Raw genomic sequence first — 22,698 nt, 5'->3', positions numbered from 1 at the left:
TAAGTTTTTACATTTGAAAAAATATTATCCCACAACTGTATAACATACAGGGTGGTCCATTGATAGTGACCGGGCCAAATTTCTCATGAAATAAGCATCAAACGAAAAAACTTCAAAGAACAAAACTTGTCTAGCTTGAAGAGGGAAACCAGATGGTGATATGGTTGGTCTGCTAGATGGTGCTGCCATAGATCAAACGGATATCAACTGCATTTTTAAAAATAGGAACACCCATTTTTTATTACATATTCTTGTAGTACATAAAGAAATATTAATGTTTTAGTTGGACCACTTTTTTCACTTTGTGATAGATGGCGCTGTAATAGTCACAAACGATTAAGTACGTGGTATCACGTAATATTCCGCCAGTGCGGACATAATTTGCTTCGTGATACATTACCTGTGTTAAAATGGACTGTTTACCAATTGCGTAAAAGGTCGATATTGTATTGATGTATGGCTACTGTCATCAAAATGCCCAACGGGCGTGTGTTATGTATGCTGCTCGGTATCCTGGATGACATCATCCAAGTGTCCGGACCGTTCGCCGGATAGTTACGTTATTTAAGGAAACAGGAAGTGTTCAGCCACATGTGAAATGTCAACCACGACCTGCAACAAATGATGATGCCCAAGTAGGTGTTTTAGCTGCTGTTGTGGCTAATCCGCACACAAGCAGCAAACAAATTGCGCGAGAATCGGGAATCTCAAAAACATTGGTGTTGAGAATGCTACATCAACGTCGATTGCACCTGTACCATATTTCTATGCACCAGGAATTGCATGGCGATGACTTTGAATGTTGTGTACAGTTCTGCCACTGGGCACAAGAGAAATTACGGAATGACGACAGATTTTTTGCACGCATTCTATTTAGCGACGAAGTGTCATTCACCAACAGTGGTAACGTAAACCGGCATAATATGCACTATTGGACAACGGAAAATCCGCAATGGCTGTGACAAGTGGAACATCAGTGACCTTGGTGGGTTAATGTATGGTGCAGCATTATGGGAGGAAGGATAATTGGCCCCCATTTTATCAGTGGCAATCTAAATGGTGCAATGTATGCTGATTTCCTACCTAATGTTCTATTGATGTTGCTACAAGATGTTTCACTGCATGACAGAATGGTGATGTACTACCAAAATGATGGATGTCTGGCACATAGCTCACGTGCGGTTGAAGCAGTATTGAATAGCATATTTCATGACAGGTGGATTGGTCATCAAAGCACCATACCATGGCCCGCGTGTTCACCAGATCTGATGTCCCTGGATTTCTTTCTGTGGGGAAAGTTGAAGGATATTTGCTATCGTGATCCACCGACAACGCCTGACAACATGCGTCAGCACATTGTCAATGCATGTGCGAACATTACAGAAGGCGAACTACTCAGCTGTTGAGAGGAATGTCGTTACACGTATTGCCAAATGCATTGAGGTTGACGGACATCGTTTTGAGCATTTATTGCATTAATGTGGTATCCACAGGTAATCATGCTGTAACAGCATGCGTTCTCAGGAATCATAAGTTCACAAAGGTACATGTATCACATTGGAACAACCGAAATAAAATGTTCAAACGTACCTAGGTTCTGTATTTTAATTTAAAAAAACCTACCTGTTACCAACTGTTCATCTAAAATTGTGAGCCATATGTTTGTGACTATTACAGCGCCATCCATCACAAAGCAAAAAAAAGTGGTCCAACCAAAACGTTCATATTTCTTTACGTACTGCACAAATATGTAATAAAAAATGGGGGTTCCTATTTAAAAAACTCAGTTGTATTCATTTGACCTATGGCAGCGCCATCTAGCGGGCCAACCATACTGCCATCTGGTTTCCCCCTTCAAGATAGACAAGTTTCGTTCTTTGTAGTTTTTTCGTTTGACGCTTATTTTGTGAGATATTTGGCCCAGTCATGATCAATGGACCACCCTGTATACAGGGAGTCAGGAGGAAAGGTAAGAGTTTAGGCACTTTACAGCATTAGTGATTCTGAATAAAAAACATGTTGTGGCCATATGCCCTATTCTGAATGGTTTCTGAGATAGAACACTTTTAATGTACATTTCTATTTATTTTCTGTATTATTCATTGTCATTGTTTACGATGTACCACAGTAGTATAGAGGAAGCTGAGATGAACATTTTGATACAGGATGCTAGTCGGAAAACTACCTCAAACTGGCCTACAAAAAGTACTTAAGTTACAGCACACGCTTGTCGCATGAGGCTTCCAATATTCTCGCGATCTCTCTGTGCAAACTGTTAGTCCTAGACAAAAAATAAATAGGATCTTTTTTGTTGCAAATTTAATTTATTTTAATTGTGTACTGAGACACATTATTCGTTGGAGTGTGCGGTTTTCAAGTTATTAAAGAAAAACATATAAAAGTGATATTAAACATGTTCTATCTCTGAATCCATTCGCAATAGGGCATATGTCCATAAAAAGCTTTTTGTTCAGAATCACTAATACTATAATATCTCGAAGCATGTACCTTTCCTTCTGACTCACCCTGTATATTGTGATGCTTCTAAAGACAATAAACTCTTTCTTGGTGTAAGTGACTTCAAGAAAGCTAATTTGCATCTTATGGTTACATGAAAAGAACAAGAAAAAGCTTTAAAAATAAAAATTTACTCTTCTATAGCTAAACAGAAATAAATACTTTATTTTTCAGGTGTACTTGGATTTTTGAAGAACAAACTGACAGTGATTAACAAACTCGTAATTGACTACTGAGGCCAAGAATTTAAAAAAAAATACATAAATAAAGATACATAACCCATTACTTCAAATGCATGAATGAAGGCAGAAACTCTTTTATGAAAAAGTCAGAGCAAGAATCACCTGTCCCTCTCTTTCTATTACAAGCTAAATGGGATGGTAACATGACTGAGTTACCAGCATACAACAACTGAAGTAAGACAGAAGTTGTACTATGATGGTATTTCTGTTTAGTTTGTTGCTCTGTTCTAACAATGAGATGTCTGCCTTTAAAAAAGATCCTTGCATGTGTGACAACCTATCTGATTTGTGTAGGCATTTTTACATGTCACTGAAAAATAAGTGTGACTATCCACACCATACCTGGTTCTGGCTCCCTTGGTTCCTTGTCAATTTCCTGGACCATTTTAAATACCTCACTTTTTTCTGCATTATAGTTCTTCTCATTCTTCTTGAAATTGACTCTATTGAAAGTTAAAAATGGATAAGTTAATTACAAAGCATTCTAATTAAATAATACAACTTGTTATAAAATGCTGCCAAATGTAGGAATATTTGGATAAAGAAGGAATCACTACTAAATTTAAATTTGATATCTTTATAACTTACCCAAGGACTCCACCTGCAAGAACCTCAGCCTGAGCTGAGAGTGTCTCAGCTATGGTTTCTTCACTATACATTCCAACTGGTGAATTATACTGCTTGTTGACTATAGATTTCACAGTATCTGTACCCAGTGCACCATTGATCTGTGTACGTGAGAAACATATCCATTATGTTATTGTATAAAAATTGAACACATCCCAACAGCAGACACAAAAATACCTAACTACAGGAGAAACTATTTGTAATTCACTTACTGGTGAGATTCTGAATGGTAATTACAATGAAGAGAATAAAATGTATGGAACTTTACACATAGAATTTGTAAACAGTCTTCAAAATGTGATAATAAGATGGACATAATATGCCAGTGCAAAACTGTGAGTGGGTTAAATGAGAGGTATACGATCAAATGGAGCATAAGTGGAACTGAAAGGAATGCACTGCAAATTAAAGGGCAGAATAGAGTAAAATAGAATAAAACATGCTTCATATTAGTAGATAAACATGTCAGAGAGCAGAAAAGAAATGATGCTGCAGGTCACACAGTTGAAATATTATGTACTCAGCTAAAAATATTTTACACCTTTCCTTCTGTTGGAAGATTTCTTCATTACAACTACACAAGAACATACATTCTAGTACTACTACAAATGGACTGCTGTCAGAATCTGGGTATACTGGTTAATTCCCATTCACCTGAGGAGCAAAAGGCCTTGCAGAAACATTGTGTGCACTGCCAATGCGTGTGGCGGGAGCTGCGGGGCGGGCAGCAAGTGATGTCTTGGTGACGGGCCCAGGGTGAGCTCCTACAGGAGGTGTTGGTCCCACTGGTGTCACTGTGGGTTTCCAGGTGCTGCCGCCCCTGCAACATTAATCATGGCATATTAATAATCAACATAAGTAACACAAACATAAGCATAAAAAGTAACTACTTCAGAAAGGTACGAAAATTTTTGTCGATTACCTGGAAAGGTAGGGAAACATTAATGCAAATTCCCACAGTTTGATTTTTTCACATTATTTTTGAATTTTATGTTGTAATGCATTCTCATAGCTCACTTAATTAAGGCTCCATGATATAATTCCTTGGTCAGGTTATTCAGAAACATAACTGTTCAGGGATTCAAGCCGGCCGCGGTGGTCTAGCGGTTCTGGCGCTGCAGTCCGGAACCGCGGGACTGCTACGGTCGCAGGTTCGAATCCTGCCTCGGGCATGGGTGTGTGTGATGTCCTTAGGTTAGTTAGGTTTAAGTAGTTCTAAGTTCTAGGGGACTTATGACCTAAGATGTTGAGTCCCATAGTGCTCAGAGCCATTTGAACCAACCAGGGATTCAAAATAATGGACACACCATATTTTCTTTGGCTTTTGCTAGAGAAAGTACATCCAAACTTGGACTAGAAGACATGTTTGGTAATCAGGATTTTTGAGGCTGAAATTCATTAACTTGTGACTGCCAGTCAGATTTTCATTTTAAAGAGAAAATTTTCAGCAAATGACAAAGAAAAAGCAAGTGTAGCATTAAAAAACAAAAACTATTGTGGGTCACTCTGGAATACCCACTAAAGTTGTTAAAATAGAGCACAACATAACTGCACACCCAAGAGCTTCAGTATTAGCCAATGGTTTGAAGAAGGCTGCTTCCCATAGGTACTGAAGTATACCAGAGTTAGACCATTCTCCAATAAGAGGTCATGGTAAATTGTTGTCCTATCTCAAATTTACCAGTCACATTAGAAATATTTGAGAAAGTTGCTGTTGCCCAAATGCAAAATTTTATTGAAAAATATGCCATCGTTCCAATTATTCAGTTCAATTTCAACAAGGGAGACGCAACATAGATGCAGTAAACAATTTTGTTGAGAAAATACACACGATTATCCTAAGCAATAAGGTTGCAGGAACCTTCTGTGTTCACATGAAGGCTTCTGTCAACCATGTCTTGCTTGTTTAGGGACTTGACATGTAGGGCATTATGGATAGTGCCCTACAGTGGATTAAATCCTACTCGAAGAACAGAAAACAAAGAGTAATTATTACTATAAAAGGGGAAAATTATTATTCTGCCTGGAAAATACTGTTTCAGGATGTCCCACAAGCTTCATAATAGACCCTGCCTGTTTCTTTTTCTATGTCAGGACTATGATTTGGGGTTTCATTGGGGTGATTGTAGCTGCAAAGCCAATAAAGTATCAGATGAGGATCTCCTATGGAGTTGTAGATTATTGTGTCATGACAAGTGGATTGTGGAACAGTGAAGAAAGATTTGTGCCCTTCAGGCAGAATTAGAAATAAGATGTTTTAAATTAGATGGCTGAATGGAGAAAGAGAGTGAGAGCCGGGGAAATTTATTATTTGATAATGAGCGATAAGAAAAAAGGAGGAAACCCCAAAAATCACATTTCAACTTCCAGTTAGCAATCAGTTTGACTTGTTACCTTAAATAGGAGAAGATCCTGAACCAGTGTTCGAGCAAGGTGTTGAGCAGCAGGCTCACAGTAACAACTTTAAGACTAAGCCAGTAGAAATTTCAAGTAAACGGAAAGAGTCCTTTGCTAGGTAGAGTCACATGAGGGGTGTAGGCCAAATGCTACAGGAAAAGCTATGTGTAGAATAATAGATCACAAGCATCATGAAACATTCTGCCAAGCTTCCCTGGTGACAGAAAACATAGGGGCCTTGTGCAGAGGTTTTGATGAAGAGGATCGGGTAGTTAAGGAAACAGGAGCAGGAAACAACCTTGTCTAGAGTATTGTATTAAAAGTGGCCCACAGGAAATAGGAGCAGCAATAGCACACACTCATGTGGGATTTGTGGGGATTTTGCAGTACCATGACCAGCCCTCAGTTAATACAACTGTCAGTCATGAAAACAAAGAGCTGAGTGTATTTCATTTGACTGAAACAAAGCCTCATATCTGTGCTGTACCTGTTCCTGCAACTGGAAAATGGGGATGCATAGACCGTGTCCTAAGCCTGAATTGGAGGGGGAAGGACAAATTAGCTGAGCATCTTGCAGAAAGTTTAAAGGGGAGGGGGTGGGGGCATAAGCACACAAGGTAATGTCACTGGCATTATTGAAATCAGAGGGGTACATTTTTTACGTTAGAGCCATGTCATCGACAGAAAGTCCTGAAAGAAAACAGAACAGAACAGGACTATCATATATGCAACAGTTTAAAACAAGATAAAATTAATTTGTTTCATCAGAATATTAGGGGGCTCAAAAGTAAAGTAGATGAGCTTCTTGTATGACTAGGAGATCTGGAAAATTCTAAATTTATAGATATTCTGGGCCTATCTGAAAACAGTGTAACCAAACGGATAGAGGAGTTAAACAAAAGGCTTTAGAGGCCAGCATCATTTTCACGTAGAGTGAACATGGAAAAGGTGGACACAAAGTCAAAAATGTTGATACAACCAGTTTTTGTTTGGATCAGAACATAAAGCATGTACTTGTGAGTTGTTACTGCAGAATGCTTTGTTTGTAATTGTAGCCACAAACGTATCCACAGTGGGGGCAAGGCTGCCCGTGCTCCTAGCTCTCTGGGGAAGGAAATAATGTAGTGTAGTCAGGTGTTATTCTGTCAGGGAAATGGTTTTAAAGTCAGTATTACACAGGTTTTTAACTGGGTCAAAATAACTCTTTTTTATGGCTACTTACAACTCCCACAGACTATTGTATGGATGCCCAAGAATTGTAACACTCTACAGATTCTGTCTAGAAAATTTTCAGCTATTTATGAGAAACGTAAATGCTTTATGAAGCTACCTGTCAGATAAGAGGTAACAGTTAGTAGTTTGTGGAGATTTCAATGTAGATTGCTTGAAAGACTCTGACAGGAAAAATGAATTGGAACCATTATTTGTCTGTTGCAATCTGATTCCAGCGATAAATTTCCCAACTCATGTGCAGCCAGACAGCAGGACCCTGACTGGTAACATTTTTTAGACAGTTGTTCAGGCTCAAATAAATTCATGTGCACTCAAGTGTTAAAGGACTATCTGTTCATGATGCACAATTGATGAAAATAAATGATGTAGCACCTTACAGCTCTGACACATGTTCATATAAAATAATGAAGCTTATTAATGAGAAAATGGTGCAACGTTTTAAGAATAAGTTAAAAGAGGTATATACAGAAAGAGATGCTAATGTGAAATTCACTATATTCCACATTAATTTTTGTCAATATTTAAAAGTAGCTTTCCTTAAATATCCAGATCCTTAAAAGTTATTGACAAAGTCTATTAAGAAAACAAGTGAGTCATTGATAACAAAAGAGATTAAAATTTTATGTAATAGGAAAAGAGAAACTAATATAGAGGTCAGAATAAGTTGAAACCTGACATTACTTGCATTTTGCAAAAAATACTATAACATTTTAAGGAAAGTCATTAAAATATCCAGGAATATGGAAGTCTTGACAGAAACTGATAATGCAAATAATAAGATTAAAACTATATGGGATACTGTGAAATGGGAGACAGGATAACCATAACAGTTTGGCTACAGGAAAGAATCCCTAAACAATGTGAGCAAGCTGTAATCCATCCAGTTCACAAGAAAGGGAATAAAGCAGATATAAATAACTACAGAGGGACTTTTTTGCTGCCAGTTACTTACAAAGTTCTTTCAAAAATTATACTTAAAAAGCTTGAAATACAAACAGACCATTTAATTGGTGAATATCAGGCAGATTTTAGGGAATATAGATCCAAAGACTCAATCTCAACACAGTCTTACAAAACCACTTGGATAGACAAATGGTTGTCACCTTTATATTCTACAAAAATCCACATGATTCAGTAGATAGATATACACTACGAGAAGAGTTTAAAATGGGTAGAAAGACAATATTGTTGATTAAACAAACATTAACTTATACCAGTTCAAAAGTTAAATTACGATGCAAAATGTCTGAACCTTTTGATACAAAAACAAGGGTCCAACAGGGACTACCTCCCTTCACACTCAGTCTTGTACTAGAGAAGTAATTAGATGCAGGAAAAAGAAGTAGAAGGAATAACCACTGGCAAACTAAATGAAATTAAAATTCATTTATGATGTGTTGCTTATGCACATAATCCAGCAATCTTTAGAAACAACAGATAAAAGCTCCATGAAATATCAGCTAGAAATTGACTGAAAATTTCTTACGAAAAAAAAAAAAACCAATACATTGAAGGTTCTCCTTGATACCTAGATGGACAACCTATGTTTGCACAGTTTGGCAATATATTTCAATAATTCAAATTTAAATACCTAGGAGAAATCAGCCATCCCTCTGGATCAAATTGTGAAGCAAACAAAGTTAGAATCATTATATTACAAAAGCTTCCAGTATTGCATAGATACAATAAAAAGTCAATATATTGTAATGCATAGTTAAAATATTACATCACAGTAGTCAAATCTGAAGTGTTGTATGTATCAGAGACTGTAAGCATTGGAGGCAGATCATTAACCCTCAGCTGGTAACATCCGTCTCTTAGGCGTGTATAAAAGCTTTCAATGTATTGTTCACATACGTGCATTGTTACTTGGATCTGATATTTAAGCTTTGCTTCATTCGTGTGTTGAACTTGCTACTGTGTGGATGTCATTGTTTCATTTCCAAGATAGTATTGTTTTACTTGTGCACAAACGTCAGTCACATAGTGATGGAGCAACACTATCTGATGAAGAGAAAAAGTTCCAAAAGCCAACACAGTCTGTGATTTGTCTTTCCAATTGTATATTTGGGACAAACTGGAATATCACAGCAGACAATTGGTTTTCCTCCACTGAATTGTGTAAGGATCTGCTGAAAAACAGGTTGACATATGTTGGAAGTCTAAAATCCAACAAAAGAGAAGTTCCAAAAGAGTTTCATCCCAACCCAAAGAAAGAAGTGGGCTCCAGTATTTATAGTTTTACTACAGATCTTACACTATTGTCTTTTGTTCCCAAAAAGTCTAAGGCAGTTTTAACACTGTCTTCAATGCACCATACTGCGTATACTCATGAAAGTAGCAACAAACCAGAAAACATCAGTTTCTATAATGCCACAAAATCTGGCGTAGATGCTCTGGACACGAAGTGCAGCAACTACTCAGCTAAACAGAGAATGAGGAGATGGCCACTGGCAGTATTTTACCTCCTAATATCTGTGAGCTACGCAAATGCCTATGTTATATATCTTCATAAAGGTATGATGTCAAGATTTGAGTTCATGAAGAGAGTAGGAATGAACTTAACCAGGCATCATATGCAGAGAAGGCTCCAGATTCCAAACTTACCAGATGACCTCAGACAAATTATTTCAGGTATTTTGGGTAAAAAGCAAATATATGGGAATCCAACAAACAGGAAAATAAGCAACAAACTAGAAAAGAGAAAAAACTGTGCTTTTTCCCTACACATTGAACAGAATGATGGCATACAAGTGTGTGAAATGTGAATAATTTACTTTATAACCTATGTCATGCAAAAACTAGTACTTAATTCTATAATTTTTTCATGTTGTTTTGCAAAATGTAATTGAAAGAGAATAAAAATATTAGTATTAATTTTTCATGAAGCTTTTAAATTGTTACTTATTTTCAATATTCTCTACAGTGGAAATTCTTTGAAAAATTTGGTCATCGCGTAAACACCAATTTTTCACATGTTACCAACTAAGGGTTAACTAAAGACATAGAAAAAGAAGTAGGAAAAATGCTAAGGAAAATTTTTGGTCTGATTTGTGTTTGCAAGTATTTTTCAATATCACTTTATAAATGTAGCAGCAAAAATTGGATTAAATGACTCAATTGAAAAAGTAAGAAAATATATTAAAAATTGATCAAAAAAAACTTTAAGCACCAACATCTTTCACTGAAATTAATAGAGTTATAAAAATTATAAAAAGCAAAAGCCCATACAGCATTGATGGAATTTCGAACAGAATTCTGAAAATTTGTTCTAACTTAAAGTGTGATGTCCTCAGAAATATATATAATGCATCAATGGCACAGAGAATTTTACCAGACAGATTAATATATACAATTGTTAAACCTCTTCATAAGAAAGGTGTCAAGAATGGCTGAATAATGAGGCACAGTGAGTTTTTAATGAGATGGTACATTTTTTTTATTTGAGAACTGCTTTTTAGCTTTTTCATGATTTCTGTGACACTACCCTTCAGCTGAAATGACTGTGTGAACAGTTGCACTGACTGCTTCTTATGTAATCACTCCCTGTCCCCTGTTGGCTGAACCTGATGCAGATCCAATGTGAGGACCGTTCCAGTACAGGCTGCACAAATACTTCATTGCCAATATTTTTCTTAGATAAACTGCATTTCCAAATATTTTACCAATGGACCACAGTTTGCTATTTGCTTTATAGTCATGACTCAAGCTTTGTGAGAGTTCTACATATTTTTGCTACTCCATGACTACATGGTGGGATTGGTGCGAGTTAATCCTGTGGGCAAAAACCAGTGCCCTTTCGTTTAATAATAATTTGCCTATAACTGCACCAAGTTAAGGTTAAAAAAGTCTCCAGTTATTGAAAAAAAACACGCAGATCTTAACTATCTGTTAGAAAAAGAAAGAAAAGAAAAAAGGTGACAAATCTGATCCACGAAATTAATTTCCTATATCACTCACATCTATTTGTAGGTTCATAGTTCAAATATAAACCAACATTCAACAAAATTACTTTCTCTTTGTAAACTTGCACAGATACCGAAAATATTGATCATACGAAGTCCAACTGGAGCTCATAACTCGAAATGCTCTAAGGACCATAGACAGAGGTAAGAAAATGGATTTGGCTTACAAAAAGTTTTCGTTTCAGTAACATACAGATATCAAGTAATAAAATATATTCAACAGATATATAATGAGGTTTGTTAACAGATGGAAAAGTTCTTAAAAAACATTATCCAGAATAGAGAGACACGCACAAAAGTGATGTCTGCTGTGTCTCACAGAAGTATGACAGCAGCATTACTGTTCACATCATACAATAATTACTCAGTGGATACTAATAGTTTCCATTTTATGCTTTAGCAGATTCAGCAATTATTTATAATGAAGTGTTATATGAAAAAAACTGTAGTAATATCCAGTAAGACACTGACAAAATATTAGCCTGGTACCAAGTGCGGCACCTTGACAACACTGTTACAAGCCACAACTACACTCGGTCATGTCGTGTAGATACCAGGGAGTAACTAAATGTTAAGATGTGCACTGGAATGTTTACATAGCCTCTATTCCAGCTAAATGATGGAAAGATCTCTATTCATTGGTAAACTGCAGCTTACCCAAAAAGAGGTCGCTTATCAAATACTTCTATGGCCAATACTGGAGCACTGCTCGAGTGTGTGAATTCTTATTCAATCAGATTAACAGGGGACATTAATGAACATATCCCAAAAAGAAAGATATGAATAATAACAGAACAATTTGCCTCATGGGAAAGGGTAATGAAAATTTTAAAAAGTCTCAACTGACATATATTCAGGAAAATGACTGCAAATATCTGGTGAAAAGTTACTCATCAAACCGCAGAATTTATTTTCAAGATGGAAAAATCTACAAAAATTCCCCATCTTCCACTCCATCTTTCCCACAAAGAACATGATGGTCAAATTAGACAGAGGCATATAAGCAGTTATTCATCTCTTACTTGTCTCAACCAATGGACTTTACCATGGTGGGTAGATATATATGTTGAAACTTAAATCTTGTCAATACAGAATTGAGTACTTTTTCTACATAGTGTCAAAGCAATCCATGTTTTTGATAATTTGTAAGATTTGCATGAGCTGGTACAAACCTCTGCACAGCGAGCTCAAAGGAGTTGCCAGCGCGGACCAAAGCGTCCTGCGCCTCCTTGTGGCGTAGATTGAACAGCTCGACGTCATTGACGCGGATGAGAGCGTCACCAGCCTGTAGACCCGCCTTCTCAGCCAAGCTTCCGCCATTCACCTGCAAACAGGGGGTCAAAGTTTTCACCTAAAAATGTTTACAAATGTAATTAAGACTGGAGTGTGGTAGTGGGCATGCTTCACACACACACACACACACACACACACACACACACCACACACACACACACACACACAACCAATATCTTGGTTGGGTGACAAAGTGATCTATTGTGTAGCCAAAGGCTGGAAAGCAATGATCTGGCTGTGTTGGTGATGCCAATGAATGTGAGCATGAAATATATGTTGTGATAAGAAACTGACAGGTATATTCACACTGTATTTAATGCTGTTTTGTGATTAAAACAAAAACTGCAAGATAAATTCAGAAAACCTGTATTAGATAACAGTCAATTCTCTAATGGACCATAATAAACTATGGAAGGTGTGTGCTGGGGGGAGGGGGGGGGGGGAGTCAGTTTGAGCCCCTTACCCAAATTTCAAACAGAACTAGGCTGTTTTCTCTACTCAAGAATAGCAGTATTTTATTAGATACGTTCAGTATGAGTAATATAGGTAATAATTCTATAAGTATGACGAGAAGTTACACTGTTAAAGTTAATCAAAAATTTGAAAATATATGGGTACAAAAACCATCACAAACGTTTATGTTATTAAGTAGGAAGTAATTATTATGGCAGGTGTATTTATTACAGTCACATACAACAACTGTGGTTAAAACTGAATCAAAAAGTTGTAGGGTATGGTCTGTAATTCCCATCATGAAGTCTCAATAAATCATTTTATTTATTGTACACCATTAGTTCCCATTAATCTCAAAACTTCTCTGCAAAGAAGAATAACACCAACTGCTCCATTTTCCATGATTACTAAATTAATACCTACTCTCTAATACTGCTGCTCAATGTTGCACTTGGTACACTGGCTGTTTAAGAGTAAGATCCCAGAATGGAATGGAAGGAATGCAAATGTAGAACTTAACTTTTAGACAATGAGACCATTAGAGGCAGAGCACAAGCTCAGACTGAGGAAGAATGAGGCACATGTAGTTAAAGTGAATAACAAAACATGGCCAAAGATTATGGAAATGTTACCAGATGGTGGAAGGTCCATGAGCTGTAGGAAGAGAAAAAGAGACAAGAGTAAAATAAGATTTACAAATGTAAGTGTGGGGCAAATAGAGGGGGACTACAGAAAACAGAATGGAGTGGAAAGCCATCAGTTATTATCCCTAGTCCCCTGGCCCTGATAACATTGAGCAAGAAAACATATTTTTTTGATAAATCATTTTATTCATTTTTTTCAACATTCCCAAGATGTCATTACTCCCTATACATCTCCAAATCATTCCCTGCAAAGAAGAAGAAGAATAGTAACAGTTCAATTTTTCATTTGTGGTGAACACTGCGGCACAGCATGGCTCACATTCATGCTCTCACTGTCAAGTTTTATGCTGCTAAAACATGATATTATCATCATCACCTAGCCAAAATTCTGGATTGTTTACCTTATGATGTATGTTGAAGTGATGTATACTAGCATACGCATTTTGCTTGTGATTTATCCAAGTTGCTAATTGATAGCCAAATGCGAAAATATTTCTGAAATGTCAAAGTTTGTGAACTGTTCATAGGTATTGGACATGATAGTGTACACAAAGATGTGTGAAACCCAAACTACTAATAGTTGACATAAATTTTAGCTCTGGGCTTCTAAGGTTAGAATGAGGGAGAGGGGTGGCAGGGACCAGGAGGTCGAACGAGTGCTTCAGGTTTGCCAAAAAACAATGCTGCAGCATATCGCCTTTATTATCAAATATAGCATCTCATTTATACTTTTGTATTTGAAAATCCTAATGTTTCAGTTTATATAAAATACTAACCTTTCGCAAGTGAGTTCAGTTGCATAGGCATATGGCAGGTACAAGGCATATTCAGAAAGTAAATATACTATGACCATAATGTTCTGTGCTTTTTTTCTTTTTTTGAGGATTGACAAAACTGGATGTTACAGGGGGATTCTCTGACCAGAGAACATTGCAGTGTGTAAACTCACACTGTAGTATCCACTTGTGTGAAAGATGCCGGTAAGAAATTCTGCGAAGTGTGACTGACATGCTGTGGTCCACATCTGACTCACCTACTGCCGCACATGAAAATGGTTTACACTGAAGGTGTTATAAATAGGACAAGTGTGTATGGCTGTTATAGGGATTTTAGTGGAGGCAGAACAAATGTTCATAAGAAACAGAGGAGTGGAATATCTTCCATTCGGACTGATGAGTTGGCGCAAAAGGTCAAGGACACTGTCCATGAAGACTGCCAATTGACAGTGGATAAAATTTCTGTGATGTTTCCACAACTCTCCAGTATTCACCTGTACAAGACACCCACAGAAATGCTAAAATACTGGAAACTGCGCAAGATGGTTTCCAAAATAGCAAACAGATTGGCACAAGAAAAATCAGGTCAGTCACATCTGCGAGTTTCTTGAGTGACTTGAAATGGAAGGTGCGGATTTTCTGAGCTCTATTGTGGCTGCAAATGAAACATGGGTGACCAAAAAGTCGTCATTCTGGCAAAATTTATGCTCCAGCGGGGACCAACAGTGCACAGCAATATTGTGAGACCCTAAAAGAACTGCAGAGGAGCATGTAAAACAAAAGGAGTGGAATGCTGACACAAGGAGTGGACTTGTTGCTTTACAATAACCATCCTCACACAGACTTAGCCACCAATGCACTCTTGGACTCATTCTGTTGGGATGTTCTGAACCACCCTCTGTATTGCCCTGACTTTCCGCCTTCAGATTACGATCTTTTCACCTACCTGCAGGCACATACGAGTAGAATTAAATTTTCAACCAATGAGTAGGTGCAGCCAGGGGTTACAAAGTGGAGGAAAGAGCTGGCAGGAGAGCTCTCCAAGGGGGTCATAAAGAAACCTGTGTCACGGCTCAAAACGTGCATTGAACGGGATGGCGATTATGTGGAGAAATAGTCAACAAGTGTATCAATATGTGATTACGATTCAAGTGTATCAATAATATCCTGTACTTTTTTCCAAATACATTTTTTCTAAGAAAATATAAAATTTAGTACACTTATTTTCTGAACGTGTCTTGTATACTACTTTCTTCCTCTCTCTCTCTCTCTCTCTCTCTCTCTCTCCCTCCCTCCCTCTCTTACCACCTCCACCTCCCCCACTCTTTGTCCATCCCCTTCTCCCCCTCCCTCTACCTGTCTCCTCCTACCCCACTCTTTGTTCATCTCCTCCTCCTGCTCACTCTGTCCATTTCCTCCTGCCCTCTCAGTCTACCTCTTACTGCCTCCCCTCTATGTTTCAGTATCATCCTCCTCATATCATTGTCCATCTCATGCCCTACTCATCTCCCTGTCCATCTCCTCCTTCGCTCTTTATTCATCCATTTATTGTTATCCCTTCTCTCTGTCTACCTCATCCTTCCCCTCTGTCTGTTTCCGCCTCATCCTCCCACCACTATCTGTCCACCTCTTCTCCCACCACAACCTGTGTATCCATCCCCTCCTCTCCCTTTCTCTGTCTATTTCATCTTCCCTCTTCTCACTACCCATCTGCTTCTCCTCCTCTCTCCCCTCAGCTGTGCCCATCCACACATATACATCCAGGAACATATTCTGGTACCACCCACACACCAGAAATTGTGCAGGGCAGGGGTTAGCAACCCTCCTCACCCCAACCCCACCCCTAAGTCAGCTAGGTGGTCCTTCCCGCACTTCTCCCTAGACAAGAAGTAGTATGTGAACCAAATTTGATTGAAATCAATCCACTGGTTTAGAAGGAGATGTGGGAAGGCTACCACACATACACACATACAAATATTTTTACACACGTACGAGGGTTGACTGAAAAGTAATGCCTCCACCTTCATAACTCTTCAACAGTTGGGAGCACTGGTATGTGGCAGGTACTGGCTTGTTCCGTAGTCCTTTCCCTACAGCTCCAACTGGCAGTAAGCCTTAGCAGCGAACGGTTACGTTGTTACAGTGTAAAGTATGGAACCCTGCACAGACGGTCGGTTAATGCAGTTTAAGCAACATGCAGTCATTGAATTCTTGACAGCAGAAGGTGTCACCCCAAAGGAGATTCATCAGAGAATGAAAGCAGTTTATGGTGATTGTGTTCATGTGAGTACTGTGCGTTGTTGGGCGAGTAAGTTTAAAAATGTTGAGGCAGGAACATATGACCTGCATGAAAAACAAAGAGTTGGACGTCCTGTGACAGCAACCACTCAGTTTCACAAGCAAAATGTTGACAGACTGATTCAGGACAATCGTCTTATCAGTCATGAGAGAAACAGCAAGCACAATAGGCATTTCACAAGAACATATGGGTCACATTGTTGCTTTGCTTGGCTGTCGGAAGATCTGTGCAAGCTGACTCCTGAAATGAAAGGGCACAGACTTGAAATTTGCCAGGAACTCCTCTTGCATTACGAGAATGAAGGTGACGCCTTTCTCCATTCAATTGTTACAGGAGACGAAACGTGGGTACACCATTACGGCCCGGAGACGAAACGTCAGTCTATGGAATTCGACACAAAGATTCGTCCCAGAAAAAGAAATTCAAGACGCAGCCCTCAGCTGGAAAAATCGTGGCCACAGTGTTCTGGGACCCAGATGGTGTTATCCATGGCAATTTCCTTGGTCGTAGAACAACAATAAATTCAGAGCGTTACATCACAACGCTGCGAACTTTGAAATGACAGGTAACAGGGGTCCGAAAGGAAAAGGGAAATGTTTCCCTGCAGCATGACAATGCCAAACCACACACTCCACGTGCCACCACAGCAGAACTTCAGAGACTGAATCTCACCACCGTACGACATCCTCCATACAGTCCAGATTTATCACCATCTGTTCCCCATAATGAAAGACAATCTGTGGGGACATCATTATGCTTCTTATGAAGACGTTGAGAGATCTGTGAGGCTGTGGTTGCAGAAACAGGGCGTCGACTTCTTCCGTGACGGCTTCAGAAAACTTGTTCGTCGTTGGCATAAATGTATCCAATTGGCTGGTGATTATGTGAAAAAGTGAATATTGGTAATTAAAGATCACATACTAAGTATTGTTTCTGCGTTTGATTTATTAAAATATTCCCATCCAAACCCGATTAACAAAGGTGGAAGTATTACTTTTCATTCAACCTTCGTATATTATTTAAGCCCTCGTTACCTTCAACAACAATATCTACGATATTTTCGAACCGGGGAAAAAACTAGATAGTGACAACACCCCCCCCCCCCTCCTTACCCTTCGAGCGTCTGCGATAGGACGTCAAAAATTTAAAAAAACGATTTTTTAAAAATATATTTATTTTGTGGCGCACATCTTTCTGAAGAGTTTGACATATAGGACATATATGTCCAGGGAAATGCGAGACATATTTGAAGTGTGCCAAAGAGCAGTGCCCCACCTCTTCACACAGCGTTCTTCTATAAAACGTCACAGTTTCTCGTTCTGTGGATCTTCAAAAAGCTCACAAATAATACTGGGAGGGGGGGGGGGGGGTATTATTTGTGACCAGGAGAGTAAGAAATCTTCAAAAAATTTGCGCTCTTTATTACCTACTAGCTAACAACTTTGTCTTTTGTGTGAGATAAAATTAAATATAGGAAACATGAAACCAATGAAGACAAGAGACAAGCAAGACAATACACATTTCTTCAAGCCTTAAGTCCCAGCATATTTTTCTCTCTAATCTTGCTATAGCTGTACACAGCGTGCTTTCCTTTCTGCAAAAGAATCTTTACCTTGCCACAGTTCGTCAAACGTTTTGCCACATGAAAAATCAAAATGTCGCTGTCTAATACCGAAATAGCTGTTAATATAAATAGCACCCAAGACTGGTGTGATTTCACAACTTGATTACGTCTATTTTGTCACTGTCTGCCGGATAAAACGAAATAGATCTTCCTAATATTGCTGCAGTTGTAACACACGCCAAATAAGCGAGACTGTTTTGGCACAAATGGTCATTTTTATCTACCTCATTTACGTAAATACCACGGTAGAAGTATCTACAATTGTCTGACATTTCATTCACATTCTCCAGTTTCTCAAACATGAGATCGAAAAGTAGTAGTAGTAGTAGTAGTAGTAATACGAAATTTTTATATCACTTGGAATCGTCATATTCTCCCATATAACTTGTGTGATATGTCCGTTTCTTCTCCTTCAGTATAACAAACAAATATTGTCATCACTAATTCTGTAACTATTACTGCCATTGCAACAGTTATTCTCCGCTTAACTTCGCTAACCCTGCCAGAACCGCCGATTCACTTATCCCACGTTTATTCTCCGGTTAGGCGTTATTAAGTGTCCATATCACGCTTTTTCTGCTCTGTTTCGGCAATAAAACTTGAGCGGCTGCTAACTAGGAATTATACAACTGGTCGTTAGTAGTGTAGCGATCTGGCAAAAATTTTCTGTCAAAATTTCATTTTCTTGGATACACCGAGAAGATAATATGCAATCTTTCTTACCAATTATTCCTGTTAGTCGTTCATTTCCGCTCTAGTAGTCTGGATCTATGGATTTCGCCAGTGGCGGCGTTACGCGTCGGCGACCGCTGACGGTCTCTCGCCGGTGGAGGCCTCGCAAAAAAAGTTGTTGAAGCTGTTAAAATTTTAGCTACTTAGTTGTCCGTCTCTATTTCCGTACGAATGTAGTAGTATTCATGTAGGGTCGTCCGGCAACAGTTAAGTCCCATTACAAGACGCATCTAAGGTGTACACCTATGTGGCGACACGCCAAGCGTACGAGTTGGAGACTACAGACGGGATCTGGTACATTACACGAATCGCGAATCAGCGCATGCGCACTAGACAGTAGCAACGCATGGAACTCGAAGGAGACTTTTGTTGTAAAGTCGTACACACACACTAAAAAAAATTGGTAAAATAAATTATTAAATTATATATTTAGAGAGAAAGCTGATCGCCATATTAAAGAAAGATGCATGTTAAACGAAAGATACACTTTCTTTTCTTTATACCATATTCACAGCCCGCTTGGCATCCATAGTTTTTCCGAATTGACACTTCGATCCAAAAAGGAAATGCAACAGTACTCTGTGGAAGAGACAATACAGACAGGAGCATTGTCTTGGCCGTAATGCCATCTCTCTGAAACCAATCCTACCAAGTGACACTTCACACTTTTCACGGGTTATTGAAGTGGTACAAGTGAACAAGTCTTTTATCTCTGGACGTGTGGTTGTAACAGTTTCAGCCAAACATACCAAAGGAACCCCATCATACGATAAGTCAGTATACAAATACATTCCTTGGCGTATCTATTTGGTTGCTATCATACACGACAGGATAAAAAAAAAAACAAAAAAAAAACATGCCATGTATGATAATCGCACAGCCTATTCGGTCTATACTATGACATCAGTACTTTAAGCATCCTACTGTACTTATCAACGTACTTACCACAAAAGGTTTCTTAGATCATCATGCCAAGAGACATAGTGAGAAAATGGGAATCCGGTGCACCAAAAAGAAAAAGAAAGGTTGAGACGATTATACCCAACCAAGCTAAGAGTTCGAGTATGATGAAATTTCTTAAGAAAACTTCAGGTTTAACTTCTCCAGAGGCCTCCGATGAAGCTCTTATCCATGTGCCGTGAGTTTCTGAAACAGAACCAGCTTCCGGGTCGAATGACTCTGTTGCCTTTTCTGATGCAGAATCAGAGTTGGGTGAAACTGCTGTGATCCGAGATTGTGAGTCGAATAAAGACTTCAAAAGTGATAATCAAGAACAAACCGTTCATATATATTTAAACAACAATACGAAAACAAACAAGTAAGTCGAATGGTGATAACAACGAGATTCCAAGTAAATGAACTGCGAACAAAACGGACGTTGAAGTGTCGCAAATGTCTGCGTGCACTCACTGTGTCGCTTTCACGCACACCGCTCGTTCAGTTGTTGGCCTGTTAGTGCTGAGTCACTGGGTCACGCAGAAAAAAATTTAGGTAAATAATAAGAATGTAACAAATCGTTATTTGAATCATTCGACACAACTGCTATTATAAAGTGCTGATACTAGTAGAAGTATCATCTGAAAAGTATCGAGCAAAAAAGCGAACATACTAACGTCTCTTCTTAAGCAGAACTAAGGATACGCCTTCGCCCGTATGTCCTTGAAGGTCCACTCTGCCGCTGGCCTTGTGACTGAATTCGCAAAGTCATCTGGTATTTCAGAGAGCAGAGACGGCGCCAGTACTGGCCACTTGCTGTCAGCGATGACGTACAGTACATCTCTGACACTTGTTTCCTGCTGCCGTTCCGACAGATGTTTGTTTCCTGCTGCTGTTCCGTGGGATATAGGGGCAGTCAAATGAAAACGAGACGGATGGGAGAAAGTAAGTAAAATGTTTATTGTTTCAAAACTGATGGCCGTAGCTATTAGTACATTTATCCCCCGGTGAGACAAGGTGGTCAATGCCTTCGTGGAAAAGTGTTTGCGGTTGCCTACGGAACCACGATTGCACTCAGGCGTCCACCTCTTCGCCGGAAGGAAATCGAAGGCCAGGAATGTCTTTCTTCAGCTCTCCAAAAAATAAGGAAATCGTAAAGCGAAAGATCGGGCTGGGAGGAGGATGTTCAAGGGCTTCCCAGTGGGACCACGTGTTACAAGCTGCAGAAGTTTCGCTGAGAAGTCGTGCTTCCGAAATTGTGCCGCGGTTCACATCCACAGGTGGACATCCTGGTTTAAGTCAGTTACGGTCGTCTGTAAAACTTCGATGTAGATTTCTACTCGGACGATAAATCAGAGATCCTAGAGGCGTCCGAGTCGACAGCATACGATCTTCCCCGCGCGCGGCGCTCGCTTCAGAACACATAATCACGCTGCGTTTCCAGGACGCCATTAAACAAGTCTTACACGAGAGACTGTCTTCAAATGGCTCTGAGCACTATGGGACTTAACTTCTGAGATCATCAGTTCCCTAGAACTACTTAAACCTATCTAACCTAAGGACGTCACACATATCCATTCCCGAGGAAGGATTCGAACATGCGACCGTAGCTGTTTGTGCGGTTCCAGACTATAGCGCCTAGAACCGCTCTGCCACTCTGGGCGGCAGACTGTCTTATCTCGGCAGACTATTCATGAGAACTGAGTCTATTGCGCCGCCCTGGGGTTTTATTCTTGTGCTGGGTGTTGTTTATACGTCAGCGACAAAATTGCGTATGTCGGAAAGCTGTCTTTCTTGCTATCTGGAACCTGAACGGCGAAAGTAAGGCCATGAGCGACCATCCTTTTTACAAAAGAAAAAAACACACAAAAAAAAACAATAGTGTTATTGGAAAGTAGTAAATCCTCCACACTCCTGTGAATTGAAAGAACAGGGAAGGTGTCGCTTCAACATTTCAGAACATCTACATTCATATGTTTGAGAAAGTATATACTTACAAACACGTCAAACAATATTTAAAGGTTGTATAAATAGCGCCTTCTCACTTCATCCTTCATAGTTTCCTTTCTAAGTTCCAAGTAACACCAAAAATTATTTTTCTCCTTAAACAGGCCTGACTTTTTCCCCATTAAAACAATTTTCATTGAAAACCTTTTTATGTTTACGTTCTTATTTACACACATTAAGCTGTCTGGACAGCCATGCGGGAGGACCAGGTCTGCCAGCCAGTCTGGATGTGGTTTTTAGGTGGTTTTCCACATCCCACTAGGTGAATACAGGGCTCGTACACAAGTCTGGCCTCAGTTACACGATTCGCAAACATTTAGAACACTTGATTAACTTCTCATGATTGGGATGCACAGTCATATAATATTTCTTAAAAGACGTCATAGTCGCCGTTGACTGTATAAAATATTTATTGTTACTATTGCAATTTCGGCCTTATGGCCATTTTCAAGTAACACTGCAAAAGTTACCTAAACACAAAAAATACAAAAATGAAGCACAGGGTGTATATACATAAATAAACACACATTTCATTAACATAATAGCGTAATTATAAAAACTGGTGAGAAATGTACATTACTTACATTCTGTCAGAATATAAAACTATGATGGGAATATTTATTTATAACATAATAGGAGATAATACATGTGTTATCTGTTAATAAGCTCTCACATTGACTTAAGTGCTCGTAAATGAGATAAAGACAGAGCTCTGATATATAATACTTTGTATGCGTAACTTTGCTATGTGCACAAGCAGTATCTTTAGTAAATGTATTTTCGCGCCAACTGACTTAGCTGCACATGTTGTCAGTGCACCTGAACTTGTATGTGTGATAGATTATTAGAACGATGGTAACATCGACAGTTCAGTATATATTTAACAACATATTACGATGTAATAAGAGTCGTACTCATCGGATCTTGTGGGACTCTCACAGTCAGAAGGCTGC

General features: G+C 38.8%; 1 protein-coding gene across 6 annotated transcripts in view; it reads right to left on the bottom strand.

The window, feature by feature from the left end:
* LOC126101076 (PDZ and LIM domain protein Zasp) overlaps positions 1-22,698 on the bottom strand; it is a 276,320-nt gene that overhangs the window by 71,700 nt on the left and 181,922 nt on the right. For all 6 annotated transcript variants that reach the window (XM_049911753.1, XM_049911756.1, XM_049911751.1 and 3 more), the window contains exons 2-5: positions 12,154-12,305; positions 4,041-4,206; positions 3,348-3,487; positions 3,102-3,202 (exon numbers count right to left, since the gene is read on the bottom strand). In XM_049911753.1, the coding sequence (XP_049767710.1) occupies positions 3,102-3,202; positions 3,348-3,487; positions 4,041-4,206; positions 12,154-12,305 (559 nt within the window). The remainder of the gene's footprint in view (positions 1-3,101; positions 3,203-3,347; positions 3,488-4,040; positions 4,207-12,153; positions 12,306-22,698) is intronic.

This window comes from Schistocerca cancellata, chromosome 9 (genome assembly GCF_023864275.1).
Source record: "Schistocerca cancellata isolate TAMUIC-IGC-003103 chromosome 9, iqSchCanc2.1, whole genome shotgun sequence".
In the NCBI taxonomy this organism is placed as follows: Eukaryota; Metazoa; Arthropoda; class Insecta; order Orthoptera; family Acrididae; genus Schistocerca; species Schistocerca cancellata.
The sequence above is the reverse complement of the archived record's forward strand: the minus strand, read 5'-3'. Positions and strand labels throughout refer to the sequence as shown.